A 25,216-nucleotide genomic window follows, 5' to 3' on the forward strand; every position below is an offset into this window, starting at 1 on the left:
GCTCCAATCCGACACCAGCTCCCAGCGCTTACAATGCTGAGAGATGGGGACAGATGGGAGGAGCCGTCCACATCGTGGTCCGGAAGCTCCCTGTGCGCAGCTTCTGTGCCCCTTTAAACAAACAGGGGCACGGATAAGACGGACCATGTCGTGGGACATCAGCGGCGCCAGAGGAAGTATGTACAAGTTTACTATTTTTACACAGCCCACCCCAGCCCAGCCCTAAATTATTAGTAAACTCGGATAACCCCTTTAAAGGGTTGTCCCTGGAAATATTGCCTAATCACCTGAGGCAAAATGCTCATCATCCCTCAGGACTGGTGCAGCACTGAGCATGGTTGTATCTAGAGAAACCTAAACATAAACCACCATATTTTCTGGCGATGACTTGTCTCTCTCCATTGCTGCAGTAGTGTCACGGTTGCTGCTGCGACCCCATCGCACACCCATGTGCCTCTCAGTGTTGCGACAGGTTCACTCACCTGCCCGCGATCCAGTGCTGTGTCCTGCAATCTGGCGTGCACATCCTCGCCTCCTAGGGCGCGTGCCATCTGCTTGGGATTTAAAGGGCCAGCACGCCGCTAACTGGTGCTAGTTACCTGCCAATCTAATAAATAGCCAGCCTCTTCCCTTATGCCCCGCCGGATCTTTGTGTCTTAGTAAAAAGCTTGTTCCTATGTTCTGTGATTGTTTGGTGAATTCCCGTTGTGATCCCGGTTCTGTCCCTGACTACGCTCCTTTGCTGCCTGCCCTGATCTTCTGCTACATCCCCGACTCTGATCCTGTGCTGTCTTTCTCTGACTACTATCCTGCTCTACGATTCTGCACTCCGCCTTGGCTCTCTCCGTGGACAAAGTCGCACCTGTGGAACGACCTGGTGGCACAACCCGCTTTGCGGCGGGCTCTGGTGAAAACCGGGGGCCACTTAGACTCAGGTGTTGGCTTACATCATTGTAGAGTGTCCACTACCCCTGATCGTGTAATGGGTGGGTGCCGTTTTATTTGCAATGACGTACAACCTGGATGCTAACTTTAGGGATACTTTTTTAATGCTAGTAATACTATAATTTTAACTTTCTTTTGTTTGAAAGTGTTTATAAAAACTTCAGTTCTGAGACCTCCCAATACCTGATGCAGTGTCGACTATTTATCCTGCTCTAAACAAACCAGTAAAATGGCCGAACCATTCATTGTAGGCGACATTTCTTACTGCGCATGCTCGTTATTCACTTCCGCTTTGTCGACGTCATGCGTTCTGTCCCTGACTCGGAAGTACTCGCCGGCTCCTCTCCCTTTCCGGTGCCTAGACGGCGTGATACGAGGCCGAGCAGCCATGAGTGTCCCGGCTTTTATTGATGTGTCCGAGGAGGATCAGGTGAGGGAATCCCGGCTTCTAATATGGTGATCGGACGCGGCGGGAGCAGCAGGTGGTGATAATACCCGAGGGATTGCTGGGACTGTTAGTGCCACCGCATATGGAGCCGTGCAGATGCGGCAGATTAATCACATTTCCGGTCGCTTTGTTGATGAGTGACTGATGCACGGTGTAGGGAATAGGAGCGGTAGGTTATAGTCCCCGGGATGTGTTCGGTTATGGTTTCGCCCAGATCATCCAATTAGATTTCAGCTCTCATTTTGTGATGGCCTGTTACCCATGTCCTGATTGAGCAGCTGATCATGAACATCCAATCATATTGCAACTCGTGATGCAACACTGGTGTGTTTGAAAATAATAGGATTACCCTGATGGGTGAGAGAGCGGCTGCTCATAACCTTTCCTAATTCTTTTTTGGACCATAAGAATATAGCAGCCGGCTCCTGATTGGTTGTTATGAGTAACCGCTTCATCCTCCCTATTGTTGGTCCCTCGATACAATACGGGGAAGCCCAGTTACCTCTGACTACAAATCTTTTGTATCGAGATACCATGGCCCCACATGTAGTCAATGTATGACCACAGACATCACTGTTAAAAGGGGTTTTCCCACGAATCAAAGTTAGGTCTTATCCTGTGGGTAGGGCCTAACTTGCTGAGACCCCTCACAGATCACGAAAACAAGGGGGCCGATGGAGTCCTCAGTCAGATCCTGGGAGAGTAATGGAACAGACGGCTGACATAACTCTCCCGGAGCAACGAGGGGTCCGACTGAGGTATCTGGGACCCCATCAGACCCCTTTGGTTTCGTGATCTGTGGGGGTCTCATCACTGAGACCCCCATTGATCAGCAAGTTAGGGCCTATCCTATCTATGGAAATGTGAGTAGGCACAGGGCACCACATGGTGTGTATGAGCTTTGACGCCTCCAAAACTACATGCTAACTAGTTCTACTAGACTAAGGCCGGCGGCATTTTGAACCTCCTGAACCAGACTTGCAGCTGCATGGATACTTATAATGGCGCTAGTTTGGTCCCCGTTACATCTGTCTGAATTAGGCCGGCGGCACATGTGGAGTTTTGAACCCGTTTAAGCAGCAGGTTTTTTTTTTACAAAAAAAACAAAAATGCTGCTTAAACGGGTTCAAAACGCTACGTGTGCCGCCGGCCTAATTCAGACAGATGTAACGGGGACCAAACTAGCGCCATTATAAGTATCCATGCAGCTGCAAGTCTGGTTCATGAGACCCTCAGTGTCTGCTGTATATATGTATACTGTATGCCAGCATTACAGCCTTCTGATTGAGATCTTTATTTATTGGAAGTCTGTGCAGATCAATGGCAAATCATGTTAAATTTGGCTGAACGCTCTTAATGGCATCATAGGAAATGAATCGTCAACGGCCATTCTGAGCTGAATTTCCCTGCTCTCGTCAGATCGCAGCAGCTAAAGGCCGCGGTCACACGTACCGCTAGTCGTCCGTCATAACGCGGCGCTAGCGCACAGGGGGCGGTCCTTGGCCCGAACGCACATGCGTTTCCAGGAAAACGCATGCGATTGTAAAGCCGATCGCATGCGTTTCTCTGGAAACGCATGTGCGTTCGGGCCGAGGACCTCCCCCTGTGCGCTAGCGTCGCGTTATGAACGGACGCCTACCGCTACGTTTGACCGCGGCCTAAGGCTTGGTAAGTACCAGCATGGGAGACTGGCTGGGAATCCCAAGGTCCGTCCGTTCTTTAATTTGTCATCCGTGGCCTCCTTTCTTCTAAAATCAAAGTTTTAAAATGATGCTTATTAGCAAAATGGCTCCTGAGGGTGTTACCAGAGCCCCTCCGTGCTGCCGTGGATAACATATGTTAGAAGATTACCACAGTCACGGTGCCTGGATCTATGAGTAATGTCCCTGGTTTATCATGATGATAGAGTTCCTTTTAAAGGATCTGAATTAACATATATTGAAATGTTGCCTTACTCAAAATTCTGGAAGTTTTCTTGTAAACTTTAGGTGGGGAAAGGTAAATAAAGCTTTGGAGTTGGAAGTATCACTCACAATAACTTTACTGCTTCTATAGATGCAGTGGGTTAGGTCCCTGGCAGCTGGTCTGCTATGTTTACTGTGGGAAAGGTTTGTGCAGTGCCCATACTGTAATCCTGCCACCATTATGGGACACTAGTGCCACGGGGAAGGAGGGGCTTTCAGCACATTAGATGAATATTATGGTGAGAGTCTGGGAAATGTGTCTCTCTACATTGTGCTGTAATATGCAGAGACTTCCCAATCTGACTGCGCCAATTTGGACGCCAATTTGGTAATACCACAGACCTGAATTTAAAGTATGTGTCCGCTCCTCTCTACCTGTGACCCCTGCACTGATCATTGAGATGAAGGGGCTCTTCTCAGAAGTAAAGTCAAGCAGTTCTGTGCTCAGAGACTGTTTATAAACCAGTGAGATGCTGATTCTTATTATCTGGGTGCTCCACTTTCTCCTCTACGCTCCTTTGATTCTTTTTGGGGTCCCTGCACGTTTCAACTGCTGCAAATACATATTTTCATAACTGGCACCAATCTTATCCATGGGTTGGCGCAGTTCAGACCGGCACAGAATAGGGAGAACATTAGCGCTGAGCTCTGGGGTCTGTAAAATTGCTGTGTCAGGTGGTGTCTGCTCTGCCTCCAGGAGCTGCTCATAACTGATAAGGTTTTGTGGTCTCCTTTAAAGAAAGTTCTCAAGTTTTAATCCCTCAGTGATGTTTACACAATAAAGATCATTTTTAACCTCTTACTTTACAATTTTAGTCAGTTTTATTGCTCTTTATGGTCCGATCACTCCGTGATGGTCAGTATAAGACTCCAGAGTGTGGATGGACATTAGCTGTGAGCAGACGCTTTATGATTCCTCTAGTGCTGTGAGATGCTGTGTGCTAAAAATGTTTAGATTATCAGGGTACAGGGTTTATCTACACTTCCAATTAGCTTCTAAAGATTCTAATAATATCTGACACATAGAAAAAGAGAGATGAGTCAGATCAGAGTCATGAGATGGATATAAGACACAATGACACTCAGCTCTGCTAGCTCACCTATAAAACAGTCAGCACTGCTATGCCCCCTTCCCCTTGGATCCAAGAACAGCCTCTTTGACCCTCCTACCAGATGTCTTCGGGGCACATTCGCAGAACAGCAGGCCCGCGGCTGCGCAGCTCCGGCTTTGAAGCAGTGACCGCACAGCCGCGGGCCTACTGTCCTGCGTAAGCATGTACTGCTACGATGAGCTGCGCGCCGAAGACATCTGGTAGGAGGGTCAAAGAGGCTACTGGGGCGTGGAGTAGCCGCACCGTGTAGCCTCAGCTCTGGCTACTCCACGCCCCAGTAGCCTCTTTACAAAATTTACATATTAAGGAATTCAAAAATACTGCGGGAACATGAGGCTTAGCCCTTAAAAGGGCTATACTCACGTTCTATAGATGCACCTCTACCTTTATAGGTAGATCCGTGGTGGTAGTGTCCCTTTAATGGAGCCTAAAGCCCCTAAGGCTCATTTACATATGGTCTTTCATCCTAGTGGTAGAAGTACTTTAATAATCTTGTCTTTGTGGGAGAACCCCTTTAACTAAATCTCCCTCTTCCAGGCTGGAGAGCTTCGTGCATATTTAAAATCTAAAGGCGCAGAGATCTCAGAGGAGAATTCAGAGGGGGGTCTTCACATAGACCTGGCCCAAATCATTGAGGCCTGCGATGTCTGCCTAAAGGAAGATGACAAAGGTAAGGATGGCGCTGGTATATCTTACGGTTGTACATGGCGTCTTGTTTGTCCTCTAATGACCCTTGTGGTGACTCCTCTGCAGATGTTGAGAGTATTATGAACAGCGTGGTGTCTCTGTTACTCATATTGGAGCCGGATAAGCAGGAAGCCCTCATTGAAAGCTTGTGTGAGAAACTTGTCAAATTCCGGGAAGGTGAACGTCCGTCATTGAGGCTACAGCTGTGAGTAACCCTTTGTGATTGGATGGTTATGATGGAGTCCATACTTCATCCTTGTCTGTTATAAGCATGTGGTGTGTATCTTTACAGGCTGAGCAATCTCTTCCATGGCATGGACAAGAGCACCCCGGTCAGGTACACCGTGTACTGCGCCCTCATAAAGGTGGCAGCTACCTGCGGAGCCATCATATTCATTCCAACAGATCTTGACCAGGTGAGTGCCCCCTCATGTGATAACACACAAGTATAGTCTATTGTGTTGGCACAACATCCATCTTACTGTATTTCATCCATTACAGGTCAGAAAATGGATCATAGACTGGGAACTCAACACTGAGAAGAAGCATGTACTGCTCAGGCTGCTCTATGAGGCGCTTGTGGACTGCAAAAAGAGGTACTGGACTATTTCACATGGACTTGACCTGAGATGGTGGCCGCATTCCGTAAAGGAACACTCCAGTCAAAGCTAATTCATTGACTAATACATGATGCAGGGCCTAAAGGGAGGAGCAGGACACATTTTCAGATTATTTCTAGAACCTTGCTCCTCCTCCTTCAGGCCCCCGCACAAGGTATTATTCAATGATTCGGCTGTGAACGGAGGGTTCACTTAAGGTCTGTTTTACATTTAGTCCCTGATCTCGGATGTGACGAGTTCTGTGCCACAGACTGATCATTATGGCGGGGATTGAACTCTGTGCATCATATTAATATATGATGCACAGAGTTCCTATTTCCCCGATAGGCAGCAGAGCTGACAGTCGATCAATCCCCACCATAGTGATCAGTCCGTGGCGCGGCACTCGTCACGTCCGTGATCATAGACTAATGTGGAGCAGCCCTAACTTGTAGCCCCTTCTCACTTGCACCACAGTAATCGGTTTTCAAGAGTTTTCAAGCAAATGCTCATTTTTGCGGCATAATATTGGCCAGTGAATAAGAAACCCAAAGAGTAAACTTTCTCATACTTAACAGTAACTATCCAGCTAACCAATTTTGGTTATAGTGTTCAGGATGTGTGGAGGTTTAGAACTTCTTTGGGTCTGGATGTGTCAGTCTTGTGTTGTATCAGAGATATCTTATTTTTTTTTGTAGTGTTATATATGTGAAAACCTAAGCCAGTGATGGCAAACCTTTTGGAGACAGAGTGCCCAAGCTACAGACAAAACCCACTTGTATGTTGCAAAGTGCCAACATGACAATTTAAGCAGTAACCTATTGATCTCTGCTGTACAGGTTTTAATCATCTTGCTGTCCTGAGTTCACCAATACAATAGAAAGATGGAGAAATTTGGATTGTAGTTTCCCTCCAGGGTCCCCTGAAGAGGAAGAATCAGGGGACCCAGAACAGGAGCTCCAATGACAATCCATCTCTATCCACACCTTCTCACTCCTCCTGTAGTCCTGGCAGGCAAGGATGTTGCTTTAAAATAGTGCTGAGCACGGCACGTCCTGGGATGTACTGGTCCACAGGAGAAAGCCTTGAGTCCTATCTGGCAAACTCTGTGTTAGGGTGAATGCCTGGGTGCCCACAGAAAGGGCTCAGAGTGCCACCTCTGGCACCCGTGCCATAGGTTCGCCACCACTGACCTAAGCCTTTTCTTTACAGTGAAGAAGCAGCTAAAGTGATGGTGGAGCTACTGGGGAGTTACACAGATGACAACGCCTCTCAGGCCCGTGTTGATGCACACAGGTAATATATTTGCCTAGATGTCTCTTGCATTACTTGTAGCTCTGAAAATTGCCATATATATCTATATATCTCTGTGCTGTAACGGGAACACGTGTGAGATTTCATACTAGGATGCCGGCCTCCACCAGGGTGGTGGCACAGGGTTCTGTATAAGTTGGGCCTCTATTATCCTCAGATTAGTGACATGGATAGATGAGACCTCTAGTGCCGTGGTTTGCAGGGATACACTGAAGAGACTGATACACTGATGTGGATATGTATAAAGCCACTTGCATTCTGTGATCCTTCCTTATAAATCTAACTTGGTGAAACACCTTGTATATCACTGTTATCAGGGAAGTACAGTGGTAGAGCATTGGTGCATATTGCTATGGATTTATGTTCCCATTCCATATCTATGTGAATGAGGCCTTGCAGCAAATATTTGGAAGCTTATATTCTTCTAAGAGCATTGGAGTGCTTGAATGGTAAATTGGTTCTCACCAAAGTTCAAAACTTTGTAGATTTCTGTGGTTACGTGTTTTGTACCTTATGACTTAGTCCTCAAGTGAATGAAGTCTGTGGAAAACGCTCCATGCGCTGAAGGGATCTCCTGGCTCTGCATGTTCCATTGTTTCAGTGATCAGAGGTTTGGCCAGAGTGATTTTCACTGACTGCACTCGCTCGTGGGCCAGAGGCCTTACTGATCTCAGACAGATTCTGGATTCCCATAATGGGTACAGCAATGACTAGGGGCTCCATTACAAAGCTCAATACTCACGCTGACAATGCAGGACAGAACAGATTGCAATGCAAATATATGCACACGCGGTGCCACAAGATCCTGCAAACGCCAGGATGTGAGCAAACACTGAAAGGATAAGGCAGTTTGATTACTGCCATATTTACTGTGCTGACACATGACCTAGGATACTCACAATAGGTTTGAGATTTTAAGCCTTTTTGGATTAGTAGGGTTTGAAGACGTTGACTTCATTTCCCATGTAGCGGCTGCAAACTACAACTATAGAAGTGGCTTCCATTAAAGTGAATGGGTGTCACAGCTGTAATTACATCTTCCAGCCACCATAATGTGCACGGAGCCTACTGCTACAACTCAGTGCCTTGCATTTATAATGGGCCATGATGTTTCCCATAAGTGATAAGTTTCCCTTTACAGTTTTTTTTATCTTTCTTTCACATAGATGCATTGTTAGAGCATTGAAGGACCCCAAGACATTCTTGCTGGATCACCTTCTCGCACTGAAACCAGTGAAGTTCCTGGAAGGAGAGCTCATTCATGATGTAAGTAGATTGATATTCTACAGAATAGTGTTCACATTCAGGGGCATTGCACATATTGTCGGCTAAACAAACAAGTTGTCTTTGTCTTACTAGAGCACATCTGTCTCATTCAGTGCAGACTGCCCAGTCCCATATTTAGAGAGAAACTGTGACAGTAATGTAATCTGTGCTGAAAGCTCATCACAGGAACATGGTTAGCAACCCCCCATTCATTGTCTACGGGAATGGCAGAAACATCTGCATACAGCATACGGATATCAACGCTGTTCTTATAGACAACGAGTGAGATTATTAATGTGCTGGCCAATTTCTGACTCTTCTTCTGAATGAAGCAACTGGATGCATCCTCAACCTGTCATCCTATCAATTAATTCTATAATATATCTTAGTGGGGGTCCCAGCAGTTGAACCCCCTCAGATAAACATTCATATTCCTTATACTAGGGATGTATTTTAGATGTTATAGCTGCCAATCAGTCTCTGGTATTGGCAGACATAAATTGCACTCAGTAGATCAGTATTCTGTCTGACCATTCACATACACTAACTTAGCTTGTCGTAAATGGTCTGATTGGGTAGGAATTGGTCAGACATCTCAGCGTGAAAATGTCCTCTGAAGCAGATTTACTTTATAATAGATCCAAAGAAATCACATATTAGTTAACAAAATCCACTTTACCACTACAGTATATGATTCTCTTGGTGCAAAGGAGAAGAAATTTGAAGTCCCTCAATATAGCATACAAACAAAAGCACTCCAGCACCTCCACGGGAATAAAATATAAAACTTTCTTTATTTACATGGGTATAGACAAGGTTTTTTCACTGTCTATACCTATGAGATGCCTGCCGTTGATTTTGTATGACTTGAATAAAGAAGATTTTATCCTCTATTCCCGTGGACGTGCGGGGGTTCTTTTGTTTGATGCTTAGAAATTCAATAATAATAATAATAAAACTGTGTAGGAAGCCTCTTTGTATCTTATTTACATGGTTTGCAGAATAGCCAGGATGTTCTATTTCTAATGAGTCCTGCGGTTCTATAACCTTTTATAGAGAACCGATATATTATACGTGTCGTCTTTACCACTTCCTAAGATGTAAAACAATGTTCTGCTTTTGTCCTTAGCTCCTGACAATATTTGTGAGCGCTAAGCTTTCCTCGTATGTCAAGTTTTATCAGAATAACAAGGATTTCATTGACTCGTTGGGTAAGTACATTTGTCTCTTATAGACTCTCTATCTATCTCTCCCTTATATAAATGATTAAAGTGGTATAAAAAACATCAGCAGAAAATGTCAAATATCTTCCTCACTAATAATTATTACATCTTAAAGCCACATCTGTGCGCTGTGATCAGTCATCGTGAATCCAATAACTACTTCATGGGTTCCCCTGTTATAACAGTAACTAATCAGCTGATGGAGCAGGCCATGACGTCTCCTGCAGACATCCTAGTGACTGTATCTGTGACTGCAATTAGTTTATATCCACTGCTATAATCATATATATATATCGGAGCCCTGAGATAATTGCAAATGCTATCTTATTGCCAGCACTTGAGATTTTTTAGCCCAATCCACCACCTTCACGTCAGTGAGCCAGCAAGGGGCGTTACTGACCTCGCACCTGAGCACTCGCATGTGATAAATCGCCGGCTGCGTTTATTTCTACGCCAGGCCCTGCCGGATACAGTTGTAGGGAACCCGGCAGAATGATTTGGGATACTAAACCAACTACAGTTCCATATGGATCTGTGGTTTTATGTATTCCAAATAATTTTGTATCATTTTGGTCATTGGCTGTTATTATTAAAAAACACACACTCACTTTGTACTTGCCTAGAGAGGAGTCCGATAAGACGCATCAGACACTACCTCTATGGTTCTCCTATTGCATTGCTTCCTTGTAGCTGACGTTGTACCTCCCATCATTGCGCATGCGCCAGTCGTACAGTGCATATGCATTGCAACCTCAGCAACTTCGCTGAATGATCTTATTGTCATGAATAGATGATGCAGGTCTGGGAGAGAGAGAGTTCATTTATTCTTGTCATGAATAGATTAGATGAAAACCCTTTGAAGTATATGTGATTGGTGTTTAATTTAAAGTGCCCATTATTTTCTCTGTCTGGGCCTTCAATTAAAAAAAACTTAACAACTGGTTCTTAAGGACCGGATGGTGGCTTTGTGTCCCTGATCGTGCTGACAGGTTCCCTTTAGTACTCTTCCATAGTTAGTCTTCCAGTCTGAGAAAGATTGTAGCATGTGCTAGGTGTTAGTCAGGCAGCCACTGACCATAGTTAAAGGTGTCCTATAATGATAACCATTAATTTCCAATTGGTGAGTGTGACCCGAGGACATTAGCAGGGGCTTTAGGGGCATTGTCATAGTCTGTCCACAGCTCACGGTGGTTTATTCCGAGCTCCATTTAGATACAAATTGTTGTGTTTTTTTACTATCTGATACTGATGGGAAAACTCCCACTAGAATCGTGGAGCGGCAATGTTTGCAGACTATGGCTAGAGATTGCTGATGGTGGGAAGTTGACTCCATACTTTTGAGGAGAGCTGTAGGTCCTACAGACGTGTCTCTCCAGTGATGGTAATTTGTTTCGTAGCCGGCACCCGTGTGATGGAATGTTAATGTCAGCAGCTCTTTTATTTACAGACCAAGGAAGAAGGGAGTAGTCATTAACACTGTGACGCTCCCCCATTCATGGGTAATTGACTGTTTCAAAAGAGCACAGGTCTATCAGCCATTGTGCGCAGTACAATTACATTTTCCATATTGAATCCCCCCCTCTATCCCCCGTCCACCACCTTACTGTGGAAAGGGGTCAGAGCCAATGCCACACAAGGTAAATGACGCATTTCACAGATAAATCCACTAGGGTTTTGACAGCCACGTCTGACACACGACGGGCTGGAATAATACACTGTGGATTATATGTAGGTGCGTCCTATCTGCGGCACACGTCCTGAAGACGTGATATTTTTGCTTCCGTTCTACTTCATATCATGTTGTTTGGATAATCGTTTCTATTAACCCTTTCTGATCTTATAAGTATATAGAAAACTTTAACCTTAAAGGATTTGTCCCAAGTATTTAAGATATCCCCACGGGAATAACAAGGCGATCCGTAAGGGGTCAACTGTTGGGACCCCCACCCATCACAAGAACAGGGATACCATTCTCACAAACAGATAAAGTGGTAGAATTAGCATGTGTCCATTCATGGTAGTGGCTGAATACAGCGCTCTAGTATCTCCGCCATTCACATAGACTGTGAATTTAGCAGCAGAACACATGCATGTCCTGCTGCCCTACCCATTAGTAACAATGGGATCCTTGCTATCCTGTGGATAGGAGGTTACTTAAAGGGGTTTTCCCCACGAAGAAAAGTTAGGCCCTATCAGTTGGGGGTCTCAGTGTTGAGATCACCCCACAGATCCCGAAAACAAGGGATCCGTCGGACCCCTCGTTGCCCCATCGGATTACTGCAGCAGACGGCCGCGCCCCATCGGATTACTGCAGCAGACGGCCGCGCCCCATCGGATTACTGCAGCAGACGGCCGCGCCCCATCGGATTACTGCAGCAGACGGCCGCGCCCCATCGGATTACTGCAGCAGACGGCCGCGCATGCTCCGTTAATCTCTATGGAGCCGACGGAGATTGCTGAGCACAGCGATTAATGGAGCAGAATGGTCGTGCGCAGCCGTTTGCTCCATTAATCTGACGGAGCGACAAGGAGTCTGATGGAGGTACGTGGGACCCCATCGGACCCCTCGTTTTCGCGATTGGTGGGGGCGGGTCTCGGCACCCAGACCCCCACTGGTCAGCAAATTAGGCCCTAACTTTTCTTTGTGGGAAAACCCCTTAAAATACTTGGGACAAACCTTTTAAACAGGTTTTAACGCATACCCTAAAATGGCCAACCATTAACAACCTCACTATTCCAACGACTTGTGAGGCAGGGGAGACCTCTGTTCTCAAAATTTAAAAACCCATTAGGTGTGGGCTCTGACATGTCCTATCCAGTGGGTAATTCATAAATGGCTAAGATTTAAAAAAAATCTCAAGTAGTATATAATTGCCCAGAAAAGAATTGAAAATTAAATTTGTGATGTCCTACTGCAAAAAAAGGGGCCACCATTACTAGAAATTTGCTGCAGCAGCCAAATATATCTATATTGTGCATGAACATATACTATAAATATATATGGAAGCTTGAAGAAGTGATGACATGGCAGAGGTCTGACCTGTTCCCATGATAGCCGGGCATTACTGAGCGGTGGCTAATTGTACGGGGAAGTTTATTTTAGATGGCATCTCATTTGATTTGTGTTATTCCTGCGGCAGGAATGTGCTGATTCCCTGATTACTAATTAGAATCGCAGCCTCACAATTCGTCATCCGCATCGCCCTCTCTAGCACACCTAATATTTCTCAGCAGGCATCGGCCCCTGTTTACGCTTTACAAAGTTAATCAGCCTTCGTTTGTTAATTACGTTAATTTGTGCTAATTGATTTTTTATTTGTATTTTAGACTTTGGAGATGCTTGACCAAAGGTCTAAATTTTTTCCCCTCTCCTCATTGATTGTCTGATCTCCTGCAGTAATTACTGCTAATTAGACACTTAATTAGTTGCGTATCTTGTAGTGCTATAAACCCTGAGCTTCATATGTTGCAGTGCTGTAAGGCTTAGTTTACATGATGCATGTTTCATAGCCAAATTGAGGCTGAAGAAAGGAGACACTTCTCACTCTTTTACAAAAATCTACCAACAAAATCCATCATGATCCTCTCTTCTAAAATCAACTTTTATAATCATGCTCATAAGGCAGAAGGGCTCTGGGGGTGTAACCTGAGCCCCTCTCTGCTGCAGCTTCACAGGCTATTACACTGTCTCCCCTTCTCCTTCCTGTACAGTGTAAGTCTGTGAAGCTGTAGGACTTTGTTAACACCCTCCAGGACCCCTCGGGCTCATTAGCATAATTTAAAAGTTGATTATAGAAGGAAGGAGGCCATGGATAAGAAATATAAGATGATTAGCACAGTCACGGTGCTTGGATCTATGAGTAAGTGTCCCTGGTTTATCATGATGGATTCTGATGGTAGATTTAATTTAATGTCCTAAACAGAATATCCCCATTAATAAACCACAGTTTGTTTGCTAATTTCGTGCTAGTTCTATAAGATTCATAAAATAAAGGCACATAGATAACAATGGAATTTATGCAAAGTAAAATATTCCTCACACTCATGGCTCATGTGATCTTTCCACAGATTGGAGCAAATTCTTTGCCATTCTGAATCCTTGGTTGTCTGTTTTTTTTTTTATTATTTAGGTCTCATACATGAGCAAAACATGGAGAAAATGCGACTTCTGACGTTTATGGGAATGGCTGTTGAAAACAAGGAAATTTCGTTTGATACCATTCAGCAGGAGCTGCAACTCGGAGCTGATGACGTGGAAGCCTTTGTTATTGATGGTAGGTTTCTCTGTTTTAAGAAGCTTCTGTAGCCTGACTGTTGTGCATCTTTTTCAGGTTTGTCTGGATTTATAAAGTTGTTATTCGATGTAAAATTAATCCCTGCCAACCCTCCAGCCCCTTATAGCTTGAATTAAACCATCGGAGAGACTCTTCTGTCCCTGACCTGTGCAGATCAACACAGGAATAGTAGAAGCAAGACCTTGTACATGAGATGGGTTCTAAGGATTTACTCAGGTTTTTACTTCTGGTCCAAATCCTAACAGGAATCCTAGAAGAGACTCGGTGATTGGCATTGAAAGTTCAGATTACCCCACCCTCTGTGATTGGCAGTGAGAGCCCAGATTACCCCACCCACACAGTGATTGGCAGTCTCTTGTGTACACACAAACTAATACGAGGGCTGTCAATCACTGTGTGGGTGGAGTAATCAGGACTCTCCCTATCTTTACTAGGAGTCCTTTCATGAGTTACTAAGTAATTCTGCTCTAAATTACATTATATCTATATATCTCTCATCTTTATCTCTCTCCCAATTCAGTTTTTTCCTTTTAGAAATGTAGAAATTATGTGCACGTACCATGCGGCTACTATCCTGGGTCCTTTGTCCTGCATAGTTTAGGAGACAGTAGAACAGAAATTTTCCATAGTTGTGACCTGCTCTTAATTTGGGATGTATCCACACCACTATCTAGGCGTCTTTTTATAGAAGTTTTATGCATCTTGGTCACTGTACACCCCATGCACATTATTCATACGCGATCCTCATGTTTTGTATTTGCAGCCGTGAAAACAAAGATGGTGTACTGCAAAATCGACCAGACACAGAAGAAAGTTGTTGTGAGGTAAAGGCAATCATTTCCCTGCCGCAATGTTGGAAACCTTACACTTTTTTTTTTAATTAGCATTTCACATAATATATCTGTTTAATATTTTAGCCGGTTCCTATCATGTGCTTGTAGTTAAATGCTGCCTATTTATCATAATTTTATTAAAGCCCAGAGCTGAATGTGATTAGCTTATTTAATGAAAGTGTCCTATTTTCCAGCACATTTCACTTAATGACCGTGAAAGTGGCCTGAATGCTAATTAACCGCACGTCTTTCTTATAGCCGAGGTCTTGTAAAAACCCGTATTGTTCTCTGGAAGCGGCGGCGGCACAGAATGCAATGAATTGTAAACCGTTTGTGACCGTATTGTAAAGTTAACCCTTTTATTTCCGTCTATAGTCACAGCACACACCGGACCTTCGGGAAGCAGCAGTGGCAACAGTTGTACGACATCCTCAACTCCTGGAAAATTAACTTAAACAAAGTGAAGAACAGTCTCCATAGTATTTCCGACGCATAAATGAACATCGCAGCAACTATGGACTTTAAACTGTGCCTCATGGATCCATCGGGAGGGGGGTGGGATTTGTTCTAAAAAAAATAAAGCTGTCCGTGAAGTGAAAAAAGTCAATTTGCAATTTGGACCCATTTCTATAGAGTATGAAGCCCCTGTAACTATCTACATGCTCAGGATGCAGCCACTTTGATCAAGATGAAGATTGTGCATGTGACCTGCGCTTATGGTCTATACCCATGCAATGTAATATGGCTGCGTTCACACTGGTGGTTATGCTTCTCTTTGCACGGAGGCTCTGAATGTTGGTTTCACATATAGCATGTTTTGGAAAAATTCTGATGTTTTGTGACTCAAATTTAAGAAGAGCAAGAAACGCAGAGGAAGGACCTTGCGTTTAGACCCAAGTGCTTGTGTGCAGGACGTGTTAATTGGAACAATGTGTTCCTGAGGGCGCGTTCACACGTTGCGTTTTGGTTGCGTTTTCATTGCGTTTGAAACGCATATACAACAGCTAATGTGAGGTAATTTGCCTAATTACATTACCGTTTACGTTTGTAAACGCAATGTTAACGCATGCGTTAACAAAACGCATGCGTTAACGCTTTGTTAACGCATGCGTTAACATCGCGTTTACGATGCGTTTTGTAAACTGAAGTGTTAACAGTGATGTAATTAGGCAAATCACCTCTCCTCAGCTGTTGTATATGCGTTTCAAACGCAATGAAAACGCAGGTCAAAACGCAACGTGAGAACACGCCCTGAATGCAAGCATTTGGGTCTAACTGCATCTGATTTTAGGAGTTTCTCCTCCCCCCATGCACTTTAAATGAGTTTCAGAGTGCAACGTGTGAACACAGCCTGAAAGGGATCAGATGCTCACTGTGTTTTCTAAACATTGCCGCGTGTGAACCAACCCTATTACTATATGATCAAAGTCTTACAAAGTGGCTTTTTATTTTATCACCACAGATTTATAAAGATTAATAAAAAATTAACCCTTGCAGCTCCAGTTATGGAAGAGTAAAGGAAAGGTATGCAGGATAGTCTGTCCATCTTCCAGTAGAGGATCAGCGATGAAGCAGAGCCCAGCACTCATCATCGTTGGTCCTTTTTTTCACATCTAGAAGGAAGTTTGATCTATTTCGGATGGACACACTTTGGTTCCTTTGCTTTGGTACAGATTTTGCTGCTGTATGTTTTAAGTAAAGGATGGATCCAGCATGAAAGAGCAGCACAAGTCCTTTAGTTTTAACCAACTTCAGAGTTTAGCTCAAAAATGCAGCAAAATTTTCACCAAATATGCAACAAACGCTGTGTTCCTTTTCTTGCAAGTCAGTTATAAGCAATCCCAACAAACAAATAAACAATTGTGCTTTTCCAGTTTTCTTGTATTATTGAGTTATACTTCATTTCTGGTTTACCTCCATTCCCGTATAGTCTATGGGACATCATACATGACCGGAGTCATCTGGGAGGGTAAAATGCAATGGCCAGAATACAAATAAATTCAACAAACTAAAACTCTGCTAGTAAACAACAAAGTATCCACAGAATGGTGTATAGCCATACCTTGCACAATGCAGATGTGAATGTCCCATTTTATTCCTCCGGCGGTGGAGTTTCATCAAGTTTCCTTTTCCTTGACCCATTTAACTTGTTGTGAAATAAGAATCTCTCGATGGCGCTTATCTGACGCTGTATATTAGAGATATCATAGCTGTCCCTGTTGCCAGTAGTGAACGCCATAGGTGTGGTGGTTGGTCGGTTAATGAACTGAGATCTTGTCGGGTCAGTGATGGCCGGGAAGAGGTTTCCTTTATCAATTACGTGCGACTAAAAAGAAAAAAAAAAAATGTAATATAAGAAGTGGACATCACAAAGCTTAGTTCATGTGTTGCGCTTTGGTGGATAAAAAGTTGCAGTGGTAATGCAGCGTGATAAAACTGCTTTCTTTCCTCTGAAAGATGCCCAAAATCCTGAATCATAGGCACCAAACGCTCGTCATAGCTGATGTGATGTGTGTGTGTGTTTCAGCCAATCATCTGTTACACCTATCATTGACCATAGTAAATATCAGCTGCAGCTGTATGGCCAAGACACTGTGGATGGAGGAGTGATTAATGGACTCTGGGTGTTGCACTCTCGGGTTGTGTTCACATGCAACGTTTGTCGCATCTTGCAACTCAATGCAAACGCTTGTTCCCAATCAACTGAAGCACATTTGTGATCAGGCAAGCCCCTCCCTCACAACTTTTGTGTTGCATATCACAACACAAACCCTGTGTGTGAAAGTGGCTTTACTGATTCCATTATTCACCCCTTAAATACGCAGGGATTTTTCGCTCTCTACCTTAAAAAAAAAAAAAAAAAAAAAATAAATCCATAACTTTTTTTAATTTATCTGTGTACAGAGATGCTTATTTTCTGAGTAACAAATTTTACTTACAAAAACCAAAAAACAAGAGAGCTTGCAAATATAGAAAACAAATTCACTTTATTCAAAAATACCACATACAATATAAGTAAACCACTTTCAGAAGGGATTCCTGAAAGTCAGAAATATAGGGGGAACAGAACAGTGTCCCAGATGGAAGTGGGACAGACACAAAGAACCTATGCCCCCCCTACCCTGTGTGTGCGCCCCAAAAACTGCCAAGAAAATTTTTTTTTGTATCAGAAGATGTATAGTGTCCAAAAACCTCCTGACGAAGCATCAGTGCGAAACGCGCGTCGGGGTGTTCCTGCTGGCCCTCCCCCTGTCTGCCTCTGTGCCGCTTATACAATGCCTTTGGGTAAGTGTGGCCTGCTTTTTGACTTTGTTTCCTGACTTTGTGTATTGGCAGCGGATGGTACCTCCGGTTGAATATATAGTTGACACATAGGTCCACTGCCTTTTACCATAGTCCTTTTTTTGGACACTATACATCTTCTGATACACAGTTTTTGGGGCACACACAGGGTAGGGGGGGCATAGGTTCTTTGTGTCTGTCCCACTTCCATCTGGGACACTGTTCTGTTCCCCCTATATTTCCGACTTTCAGGAATCCCTTCTGAAAGTGGTTTACTTATATTGTATGTGGTATTTTTGAATAAAGTGAATTTGTTTTCTATATTTGCAAGCTCTCTTGTTTTTTGGTTTTTGTCAGTTTTGGATTTTGGAGGGCGGTTTAAATTGCATATAGGGGCCCTTTTTTTGGTGTTAACAAATTTTACTTCTCTGTGACGATATTTATTCTGTACTGTGTCCTGGGAAGCTGGCAAAAAATTTCCAAATGGTGAAATTGGCAAAAAAACTTTCACTGTGCGCTCCAAATAACACTGCTAACACTGCTTTGGTTCGGTACAATCACGGTGATACCAAATTTGTTTTATTGTGTTTTAATACATTTTAAAAAAATAAATGCAGGGATTAGTGGTGGGTGTCTGCTGCAATATGCAGCAAACCCCACCTCTATATGAAGATCTTTGGAACCCATAAGGATTTGGGGTATATCTTTCCTGATATAAGGAGTGGTGGCCAGACCATCCGAGCACCAGAATCAAGTCAATGGCGACGCTTTAAAATGACTTGCCAGAAAACTGTATGTAAAATCTTCATCAATGTACTGTATAGGGTGTGTGAGTTTATAGGAGGACATCTACCACCAGGATGAAGGATTGCAAACCAAGCACACTGACATACTCGCTTTATGCCCTTCTTTTTACCAAAAAAAAAAGCCTTTACTAATATGCAGATGAGCCTGAGGGGCTCCAGGCTCCTTAGCTGTTAATGGACCATGGAGCCCCTCCGGCTCATTTGCATAATCTTTAAAGCCTGGGAAAAAAGCATAAGAAGCTAAAAGAAGAGCAGATCCTGAGGGCGCGTTCACACGTTGCGTTTTGGTCGTGTTTTCATTGCGTTTGAAACGCATATACAACAGCTGATGAGAGGTCATTTGCCTAATTACATTACGGTTTACATTTGTTAACGCAATGTTAACGCATGCGTTAACGTGTTGTTAACATGTGCGTTAACACCGCATTTCCGATGCGTTTTGTAAACGGAAATGTTAAGAGTGATATAATTAGGCAAATCACCTCTCCTCAGCTGTTGTATATGCGGTTCAAAACGCAGGTCAAAACGCAACGTGTGAATGCGCCCTGACAGACAACCAAGCACACTGACATACTGGTGTGTGTTGCCTAACAATCATTGACCATGGTTGTAGATTTCCTTTAAGCTTTTATTCTACTGGTGCCGTTTACTCTATCTTTTTGACATTGATCATATCAGATCGGTGGGGTTTGCAAATGTAGAGCTGGAAAAAAGTATGTGAATCCCTGCATTATATATATATGTTTAATACAGTTTTGGCGTGGTTGTTCGGTTGGCGGAGGGAACGTCCTTGCATTATATTATAATATGCAGCCTGTAGTATCGAAACAAGATATGGCACAAGGATTCGAGTGCAAGAACCCGAAGACTATATAGAGATATTAAAGGACATCTACCACCAGGATGAAGGATTGTAAACCAAGCACACCGACCTACTGGGGTGTGCCCCCTCTGGTAGGATTTGCTCTTCTTTTAGCTTCTTATGCCCTGTTTTTTACAAAAAAGGGTTTTTAAAATTAAGCAAATGAGCCTGAGGGGCTCTGGCCTCTATAGATGGGAATGAATTTGCATAATTTGTACAGCCTTTTTTCTTCAAAACCAGGGCATAAGAAGGAGCAGATCCTGCCAGAGAGGGCGCACACCAGTATGTCAGTGTGCTTGGTTTACAATCCCTTATCCTGGTGGTAGATGTCCTTTTAAAGCCATTCCAAAATAAAATTGCCAAGTGATTGTGTTATAAAAGTTTTCAGGATGTGAAGCATCCTGCTACATGCTATGGAGGTCGGGCGGGTATTGATGATCTGTAATAGACTTACCTTGTCCAAGGTGGTAGCCAGGGGGGGAATGGAGGGATTGGGAAATGCCTGTTCTGCATTCCTTTCTGCACTGTGATCTTTCCTGGGAACTGGAAGGACAGCGGTAGACAAAATGTCAAATATCTGCCTCTTAATTATTGAGCCTGATGAATAATGATTTAGAAAAGATATATGGCCGGAGACATTCCAGGATAAGTCAGCGACCTTCCGCTGCACTGGCTGTGTGTTATATCTGGTCAGACTTAGGATGAAGACACACATGGCGTTTTTGGGCCGTTTTTACTAAGTGCGTTTTCAGATCGTTAATAACGCATGCGTTTTTCAAAAACGCATGCGTTTTTTGAAAAAGCATGCGTTTTTGTCCGTTTTTCATTGCGCAATTTTGGAAAACCGGACAAAAACGGATGCGTTTTTTAACGCATGCGGTTTTAACGATGTGAAAACGCACTTAGTAAAAACGGCCCAAAAACGCCATGTGTGTCTTCACCCTTAGGCTATATTCACACGAACGTATGGGGGACGTATATACGGCCGATATACGTCCCCCATACACTTCTATGGGCGCACGGCACCCTACGGGAGCAGTACGGTGCCGCACACGTGCGGCACCGTACCGTTCCGTACCCGGGAAAAAGATAGGACATGTCCTATCTTTTCCCGTAATACGGCGCCGTGCGCCATAGGTTGCTATGGAGAGGGGCGGGGGTGAGCTGCGCTCACCTCCTCCTCCTCTCCCCGTACACTGCCGTTGCCCGCTACGGTACGGTACGGGTGGGCAACGGCAGTGTGAATGTAGCCTTAGACTGTGTGCACAGGACCTGCATGAGGCTGCACAACATCTGTCCATCGTATAGTGTGCATGGACTATCCTCAGCGAGTGCAATGTACTTCTATACATCAACACACATTTTGTTGTTGGATTCATTTATAACTTCTAAAACTGTGCTTCCAAAACACAGATGTAGCAATGTGTCACACTTTAGACCAGTACAGAGTACACTGCATCTGATGCTGGATGATAAATCTGGAGTAATATAAGACTGTTGAGTTGTATTTTGCACCATCTTTAAAGAGGACCTGTCCCGAAATAATTCCTTTAGGAGCTGCTTACTAAACTAAGCAGCTCCCTATCCCTACCCCAGTAATAAAGTGTTAAATCGTTAGCTTTAACAGAACACACCGATAAAGCTAGCAAACACTGCAGTACATAGAACACTAAATGGGCGTATTCATGAGGGAGTCCCTCCCACATCAAAGGTCGGCAGTGACCAGCAGGCCTCATGCGGCAGTCCCCACCTCCTTGGACCACTCCCTCATGAATATGCCGGACCGCTGTAAGCTTGGTCTGGCGTTCAGGCGGCTATGTACTGCAGTGTTGTCTAGCTTTATAGAAAGGTTCTGATAAAGCTAGCGAGTTAACACTGCTACACCTGGGGTAGGGCGAGGGAGCTGCTTACTTTACTAAGTGCTGCTAGAGGGATTATTTCGGGTGTAAGGTCCTCTTTAAGTTGGTCTAGTATCATTCTCAAAATGAATAAATATTTTGGCGCACCAACTCTTACCCCTTTTTTTTCAGGGCCACAGCCTTTATCGTATAACTCGTAAAAGTGACTTAAAATATGTTAGACCCTTAATAAACGTGGGGCAAGACATTTCAGACAAGTTTTTTTTCTTATATGACTCCACAATTATAGGGCAGGAGAGTAATGGTGTGGTCATGCGCGGCTAATGTAGCGGTTCCTTATGCAACGCGAGCGCACAGGGGGGCAGACCTTGGCTGATTGGGCCAAGAAACCCCCCTCTCCCCCCCTCCGTGCGCTAGAGTTGCGTTCGGAAATTCAGCATGTGTTATCGATCACACTGCAAATGCGATTGGGCCGAGGCCCATCCCCCATGTGCTAGTGTTGTGTTAGGAAACGCAACACCTGACCGCACCCTAAGGCCCCTGCACACAAAACTGAAACGGGTAGTGGTTAGCACACATCCCCATTTACTGCCCAATTGCCAGTCTTTCTCTACTGTCACATGGTGTGCAGGAAGGCTTATAATGAGAAAGCACACATATCTTGGAATTTAATGTGAGTTGTGTTATGTAAATGTGTTTGGAATAACAATTTGAATTGAGCTGTAGTGTACATTCCCACTTCGATTTTGGTGGGTGCTCAATATCCCTTGTGTTCCATGACGACTAAAGATAGAGCACTCCTTTTGGATGCATAATGGTGCAATAAAAGGAAATCTATCAACAATCACAATTAACCAGGGACACTTACTCATAGATCCAGGCACTGTGACTGTGGTAATCGTCTTATATTTGTTATTCATGGTCTCCTTCCTTCTAAAATCAACTTTTGAAATAATGGAGCTGAAGGGTTCTGTGGTGTTTTACCAGAACCCCTACATGCTATAGCTTCACTGGCTGTTACACTGTGTAGGTGCATTTCCCCTCCAACTGTGGCAGTGTGAGGGTGAGACAGCATAAAATCCTATGTATAGCTACAGCACGGAATGGCTCTGGTAACACCCCCTGGAGCCATTTCTGGTTCACCAGCATAAATATAAAAGTTGATTTTAGAGGGATAACATGGATAACAAATATAAGAAGATTACCACAATCACGGTGCCTGAATCTATGAGTAATGTCCCTGGTTTATCATGATGGATTGTAATGGTAGATTTTCTTTTATATATCCACAAAGTGTAATAATAAGAAAGGAGTGCTAAATCTGTAGTCTTTCATTTAATATTAGACCAGATTACAACAGGATTAGCCTCTTGTGTTTTGTCTGTAGGGGGGGGGGGGGGGGCAGCATACTCACAGTCCCCCCCACCCCCCCAAAAAAATAATAAAAAATAAAAATATATTACGTGTAAGAAACCTTGAACTGACAAGAGTCCACCTGGTACTGATGATAACTCACCCTGCTCTGCTCTGGAGCGTACATCCTGACCTGACAGCTTGGAGAGAATATGATTAGTCTGCTCGCTGAGTGAAATGTTTAGACTATCCCTCGGATTTGATCCTGGCAAATAAATACATTCTACCAGGTTGGATAGATGGACCGGGCTCCGGCCATTGGGCTTAGACGTTTCCTCTTTAGGTTTTGCAGTAGATTCCTCATGGGATAATTCGCCGCTGACTTCTTGAGAGATGCATCCAGTGCCTGTAGTATAATTTTCCTTATCTACTTTTAGTGGGTCATTCGTGTGATCCCTCTGCTGACAATGGATTTCCCTCTCCACATTCACATCACATTCAGTGGCTTCTTCTCTATGGTTGTTGTCTCCAGTATCCAGGCAATAGTCTGCACTTGTGACAGTAACTTGTGACACTTCTCTATTGGCACTATGTTGTGATGACTGTAAATGACCATCTCCAGTTTTAGGATCTAAAACTGGATCTACACTTGGTTTTCCTACTTGACCATGGGAACTATAGGAGGTGCAAATATTATCCTCCTGGTCTAATATTCCTGTATGATGAGCAGTCTCCATGTCAATACAGCTCTTGGTTGTATATGTGGACTCAACTAAGTTTGGGTCAACTCTTCCGCTTTGTTTTGATAAAAGGCCCCCCGCACTTGGTCCATGTAGACTTTCATTTGTGGTCCCTATTAGTTCTTCTATAGACTGTTGGATTTGATCTTGGCTGTAAGACTCTGCACTTATCTTTGACGCCTCCCTATCTACAACAGGTAAAGGATAATGACTTCCATCCCCAAGAACACAACAGGGACTGTTTTCTGTCAGAGAGATGTGTCTGGTCGTCCCACGTTCTATAGTTTGATCAAGTAGTTGGGATTCTTTTGAGCAGGTCTCATTTATTAAGACACGGCTGTCATTGTCTGTCCTGTCTGGCTTATCAATGACAATATAAACTTCTTCTCTAGTACCATCTCCAGATTTACAATGGCTGGAGTCTGTCTGCTGACTAGCATCTCCACCGCAGACGGCTGGAGGTTTATTATTGTCTGGCAGCATCTTGATGGACTCTATCATTGTGCTCTCTTCATCCTCATCCCCAACCTTCATACGTGTCTTGTCAGCCGGGGCCTCGTCTTCTGTACAGTTTCCATCGCAGGACTCTGTTACATTACGTTCAGCAGCTGAAAAGCGCTCTTTGTTCTCCGTGAGAGCGCTCTCATCCCTCTGTTCTTCGCTAACATGTCTCTTATCTGTAAAGTTATAAACATTTTGAAGGCTGTTTGTATCTGTGTTAAAACAAAAAGTAAGAACCATTACAGCAAAAATATCACAAGATGTAAACATTATTTATAGAACATGAAACATCACTGATTAAATTGTCCCAGAATCTTAATTTAGTATTTTTTTTTTCAATGTTACTTTGTATCAATATATAGAATAAGTCCTCGAATCTGGAACCTGCTAGTCCACCAGTAAAATATAGCCAGGGATGGAAAAGGTCCAAACTAAATGTGGGAGAATTGGGAATGGGTTAGCAGGTGCTGGTCACAGCCTGTAGAGCACTATTATAATAACAGATGATGTGGAATAATCTGCATGGGGCACAACAAAAGCACAAGCTTGAGGGCGCGTTCACACGTTGCATTTTGGTCGTGTTTTCATTGAGTTTGAAACGCATTACAACAGCTGATGGGGTAATTTGCCTAATTACATTACCGTTTACGTTTGTTAACGCAATGATAGCACATGTGTTAACGTGTTGTTAACAGTGATATAATTAGGCAAATCACCTCTCCTCAGCTGTTGTTGGATATGCTTTTAAAACGCAATGAAAACACAGGTCAAAACGCAACGTGTGAACGCGCCCTGAGAAAAGAGGAAATCTGAAAAGCTATATGAGCCAAAGCCAACTTCTTCCTGGAACTAAAAACTCCATATATACGTGTCTAGCCTTACGCCAAATTCACAAGAACGCATTGGAGGCATATATATGGCCGCAAGCTTGGCGGAAATAGGCGCACGGAGCGATACGGTGCTGCACCGTACCACTTCGTACACAGGGAAAAGATAGCACATGTCCTATCTTCCTCCGTGTGCACGGCCCTGCGCCATGCATCTCTGTTCCTCCTCACCAGCGCGCCGGATGTATGCTCACCAAATGCCATGACAAATACTGCAAATTAGTACTAGCTAATTATGTA

The 25,216-nt window shown here is 43.8% G+C and overlaps 2 protein-coding genes across 4 annotated transcripts in view; one reads left to right on the plus strand and one right to left on the minus strand.

Annotated features, from left to right (window-relative positions):
* Positions 1-1,223: 1,223 nt before the first annotated feature.
* EIF3M (eukaryotic translation initiation factor 3 subunit M) lies at positions 1,224-16,559 on the plus strand. The gene is made up of 11 exons (XM_072118609.1): positions 1,224-1,375; positions 5,007-5,139; positions 5,223-5,361; positions 5,449-5,572; positions 5,658-5,752; positions 6,968-7,051; positions 8,236-8,335; positions 9,465-9,546; positions 13,689-13,832; positions 14,617-14,677; positions 15,062-16,559. Exons 1-11 carry the CDS (start codon positions 1,334-1,336, stop codon positions 15,180-15,182), a joined length of 1,125 nt encoding a protein of 374 aa, XP_071974710.1. The 5' UTR covers positions 1,224-1,333; the 3' UTR covers positions 15,183-16,559.
* The window catches only part of CCDC73 (coiled-coil domain containing 73), a 67,652-nt gene continuing 56,093 nt past the window's right edge, over positions 13,658-25,216 (minus strand). The window contains exons 16-19 of one of the 3 annotated variants that reach the window (XM_072118607.1): positions 23,012-24,301; positions 20,091-20,179; positions 16,749-17,012; positions 13,658-14,103 (exon numbers count right to left, since the gene is read on the minus strand). In XM_072118607.1, the coding sequence (XP_071974708.1) occupies positions 16,779-17,012; positions 20,091-20,179; positions 23,012-24,301 (1,613 nt within the window). In that variant the 3' untranslated portion in view covers positions 13,658-14,103; positions 16,749-16,778. Of the gene's footprint in view, positions 14,104-16,114; positions 16,648-16,748; positions 17,013-20,090; positions 20,180-23,011; positions 24,302-25,216 lie in introns of those variants that run through there. The other 2 variants (XM_072118608.1, XM_072118606.1) reach the window with 2 other exon arrangements.

The sequence above is a fragment of the Engystomops pustulosus genome, chromosome 7 (assembly GCF_040894005.1).
Source record: "Engystomops pustulosus chromosome 7, aEngPut4.maternal, whole genome shotgun sequence".
NCBI classification, from domain to species: domain Eukaryota; kingdom Metazoa; phylum Chordata; class Amphibia; order Anura; family Leptodactylidae; genus Engystomops; species Engystomops pustulosus.